The sequence below is a fragment of the Saprolegnia parasitica genome, assembly GCF_000151545.1.
Source record: "Saprolegnia parasitica CBS 223.65 unplaced genomic scaffold supercont2.107, whole genome shotgun sequence".
Lineage (NCBI taxonomy): Eukaryota > Oomycota > Saprolegniomycetes > Saprolegniales > Saprolegniaceae > Saprolegnia > Saprolegnia parasitica.
Window position 1 is genome coordinate 25,553 of NW_012156501.1, and position 4,408 is coordinate 29,960.

The 4,408-nt window shown below is 56.6% G+C and overlaps 2 protein-coding genes across 2 annotated transcripts in view; one reads left to right on the forward strand and one right to left on the reverse strand.

Annotated features, from left to right (window-relative positions):
* SPRG_21341 (serine/threonine protein kinase) overlaps positions 1–1,160 on the forward strand; it is a gene marked incomplete at both ends in the record, with an annotated part of 1,435 nt that extends 275 nt beyond the window's left edge. The window contains 3 exons of the mRNA XM_012352822.1: positions 69–632; positions 692–950; positions 997–1,160. Of these exons, the coding sequence (XP_012208212.1) occupies positions 69–632; positions 692–950; positions 997–1,160 (987 nt within the window). The remainder of the gene's footprint in view (positions 1–68; positions 633–691; positions 951–996) is intronic.
* Positions 1,161–1,717: 557 nt separating this feature from the next.
* Positions 1,718–2,007, reverse strand: SPRG_13794 (hypothetical protein; the record flags this gene model as incomplete). Its single annotated transcript, XM_012352792.1, has 2 exons — positions 1,718–1,939; positions 1,972–2,007. 2 exons carry the CDS (start codon positions 2,005–2,007, stop codon positions 1,718–1,720), a joined length of 258 nt encoding a protein of 85 aa, XP_012208182.1.
* Between the last annotated feature and the right edge of the window lie 2,401 nt (positions 2,008–4,408).

Genomic DNA, 4,408 nt, shown 5'->3' on the forward strand with positions numbered 1-4,408 from the left:
CGCGGCCGAAATCGCACTCGCAACTGAACCATTTGCACGAACTCGGCTTGATTTACCGCGATCTCAAGCCGTGCAACGTGCTTCTGGGCGAAGATGGGCACATTGTCCTCGCCGACATGGGTCTGGCGACAGGCCTCGAGGAAATCCGGGACAAGAAGCACCGCGACGACGCGGACCGCGAGGCCGCCAAAGCCACGGGCGGTGCGGGCTTGAGCCGCGTCGAGTCGCACGTGACGCTGCCAGACGACGACCATAATCCGCACGGCGTTGTGCAGCTTTCGGGGCAGACGCAAACCGTACCCAAGTCGTTTGCGCGGCCGCCGGACGCCAAGAACACGCGCCGAAAGACTACGGTCGGGACGAAGGGCTACATGGCGCCCGAGCTCATCTCTGGGAAGCTCCTTCGGCGGGAGGAGCGGCCAGGGTACAATTTCACCATCGACTATTGGTCGCTCGGCGTGACCATCTACGAGCTCATTTGCGGCTACCAGCCGTTCAACCTCTACAATGTACTGGGCGACGGGTTCCTTGCTGAAATTGCCCAAGAAGTCGAAGTCGCCAAGCTCAGCCCACGCTCGCAGTACCGCGCCGAGCTCGAGCGCATGGCGGCCGGCGTCGACTACCCTGACCAGGTACTTGCTTTTTTCTATCCAGAGGACAACAAAATAATGCATCTCGACGGAGCTATTAGGTCTCGGCCAATGCGCGGGACTTTATCAACCGGCTCCTTGAAGTCAACGCGGTGAATCGCATGGGGTGCACCTCCCGCGGGTTCCTCGATATCATGGAGCATCCGTTCTTCCACGGCCTGGACTGGGAGCGCCTCATGGTCAAGCACGTGCAACCCGAGTTTACGCCCAACGTCAAGCCGCTCACGGACCGTAAGACGTACTCGAACTTTTGGAACATGATGGCGCACTTTGACGCGCGCGACAAGCATTTCATTCGACGTACGTCCCCGCTTGATAGATTGATACACACGAGATCTGTGTCTAGACGACTGGTACCAAGACCCGCCCCCCGAGAAGCAAAAGGCGTTCGAGAAGTGGGACTTTATCTCGCCGCATACGCTCAAGGCCGAGCTCGGTATCGCGGCCGAAATGGACGAAAGCAACCGGCCGTACAAGATCCTCCAGCTTACGGGCGAGACGTCCGGGTGAAGCGGCCATGTGTAGTTAGAGACAAAAGAAATCCTGTGTGCTGTCGAGTGAATAAGGGTCTCCTGTACTGTCGTGTGTTTCATGTGTCTTCTTCATACGTTCTATAGGCCCAGAAGAGATCAAGTACTGGCCTTGGAAGGATACACACCCAGCGATGGATCGAGTTGCCTCCGTATGGGCCTTCTAAACGCAGTCGCTGACCCTCCCGATGCAGCACACTCTAGACTCTTGATAGTCGGGCACAACACTAAAACGTTACTAGTACGCTGCACCACACTTGCTGCTGCAGCCATCGGTTGACCGAGGCGTGACTTCCGGTATCGGCTTGGTGCCGGGTCGTCGTCAACATCGAGATGCTCAGCCAAGATGGCAACAATCTCGTTTGCAGACGTGCGCTCGCTTGGTTTTTAACTGTTGGAGCCCAACCCACCTCGTAGCCATGGCGCGCAGTCCTGCTTCATGTGCGGGCGGCGCTTGTTCGTCTAGACTTGCGACACGATCGCTGCCGGCGGGAGGCGTACGGGCCTTGGCGCGTGCTGAGCCCAGTCAAGACGACGCTAAAACGAAAAAATATCGACGGGCTTGCCGTACATGCAGTTCGCCTCGCTTTCGCGGCGCATGACCTCGGGCGCCATCCAGAGCTTCGAGCCGGCATCGCCCGTCATGAGCCCAGAGACCGACCGCGCCGTGCCAAAGTCGCCGAGCTTGACGCCGTGCGTGGAGCTGAGAAAAATGCTGTAGCTCTTGACGTCGCGGTGGGCAATGTCTTTGGCCTGGATCTCAACGAGTGCGTTGGTGCGTGCCGATGCACATACGGCGACTGAAATCCAAGCGCATAGATCTTCATGAAGAGTGCCACAGGAATAAATGTAAGTCGTGTTGCGCACTGTTGAAGGAAGTATCATAGATTTCTTCGCGCACGGCTTTGGCCATCACGTTAAAGTGCCACCAGGATGCCACGCGAACACTCAACTTGACGGCGACTTGGCCCCGCCGTTGTTTCATTGGCTAGAATATACATATTTTGGCCAATCACAGACAATTCGCTTCACCACGGCAGGCACTTCTCGGGGAACGACCGCTTTCGACGCCACCATCAAGTTGGAAATGAATCCGCTCCAACTTAGCATAGAGATAAAAGACACTTTGGAGAGTACGCTGCGCTATGTCGCATTGTCAGGCGACATGTACAACACGAGAAATGAAGGCTGTTATTAATACTGGCAGACGCCACGTATAACCATATATAGCATCTAAATATGCTTATTCATGGCACGTGCCACAATGAAAAAGCCAAGCCGTAAAGAGCCGCCACAGCAAGCTTGTTGTAGGAGAGGGCGACGCTTGCGTCCACAACGCTCTATGGTACGCTCGTCGCGCTCCAGCTGCAGCAAAACGCCAGCCGTCCAACCGATCACGGTTCCTACCAATGGCGCGACCGCCTCACGGAACAAGCAGGCTGTCTCTGGAATGCCGCTGAGCTCACAACGTGTTTTTTTCGCGCTACGACTTGGCGCCGACAACACCAATGTACTTGCCCGACATCCTACGGTGTGCTCTGCGTCAATGACCAAACCCAAGGCGACCTGTGGACATCATCTGCACCGCCACCGCGTCGATGCGCAAGCCGGCAACTGCCTGCTCCAGCTCCAGAGGCAGACTTGGCCGATGGACGAATATGCTTGATACTGTAGTAGATCGCACGTACCGTATCGATGGTGCGTCATGCCACACCGTCGTCGTCGTCGTCGCGCCTCTTGGTTGCGGCGCAGCAGCGGGCTGTCCAGAACCGCCGCTCTCGCCGTCGATTGCCATCGTGGCGAGCGTGATGAGGCCTGGCATGATATGAAGAGATGCATGCTATGCGCCGAGACGACGACGTTGGTAGCTTCGACCAAGGCAACGTCCAGCGAGGCAAGGTCGAAGGTCGCAGGCAGGACAAGACCTATGGCGCCTTCTGACGCGTGTCGTAGGCGGCGTGATGCAGGGCGAGATGGCGTGTCGTGTGGTCCACGACCTGGCGGCGAGGCGCAGGCTTCATGGATCGCGACCTGGTCCGTGGCGTCGACTTTGCCGAAATGAGGACATGAGTCTACTCTGGCAAGGATATTTTTATTGTTTTGAGCCCAATCATACCAATCTCAAATTGACTTGATTATAAATTTCAATTCGGATTCATTTCGGTAGTGAGATACGATCAATACAAATACCAAGTATATACACCTTATGCGATCCTAAAACGAGGGCAAATACCTTATCCCAGGATACATTTCGGATTCCACCGGATTCGGCATTGCGCCTGATTCGGCATATGCCGAATATCGCCTTGGTCCAGTCGCACGGGTACAAGCAAGCAGCGTCCATCTCCTTTACCGGCTGCGAATGCTCGACGTTGGCGCCTGCTCCAAGCAGCAACGCAGCTGCTTCGTTGGTGATTTTAATGCGTCAAGTGTCCCTCATGCTCAAAAAGCTGGCTCATCACAGGACTTGGGTTGTCCAAGGCGATGGTCAACGATACAAAATGTCTCGGTTCAAAATCAAACATACAAGAATGTACGCAGTCCGAAGCACAGCACCTTACGCAGCCTACACACGTTATTAGGAGTCTAGATGTGAGATGGATAACATTGACGGTACATTGCTGCCGTTGACGCTGTCTTCGATTATCGTCGGCAGACTCAAATCGCTACACATTATCGCGCTGGTCGACACCTTCTCGCCCAAGCAAGTGCTGCTCGGGCCATCGCCGTTGCCGTCCCGGCGCAGCAAGAGCTCCTTGACGATAGCGGCAGCAGTCGGGCGCGCCTTTGGGTTGAACGCCAGACACTTGTCGGCAAGGTGCTGCAGCCACGCCGGGCAGTTGGCACTCATCTTGGGGCGCAGCTGGCCTGTTTGGACGAGCTCTTCGACGCCGCTGACATCGACCATCTCGGCAAACGGTACATCGCCTGTATCTAGCTCGGTCAAGACGACACCAAACGCATAAATGTCGGCGGCAGAACTGTAGGCGCGGCCGTCGCCGCCACGTCCGGGTGCGCGGAGCACCTCGGGCGCGATCCAGTGCTTGGTGCCGACGTTGGACGTCATCGTGTCGCTCAGCGTCCGCGCCGACCCAAGGTCGCCCAACCGAACGTAGTGCGTGGTCGAGAGAAAAATGTTGGGGCTTTTGATGTCCCGATGAATGCCGTTGCGTCCGTGGAGGTCGGCGAGTGCTTGCGCCAAAACGAGCGCGACTTCGATCGTCGAGA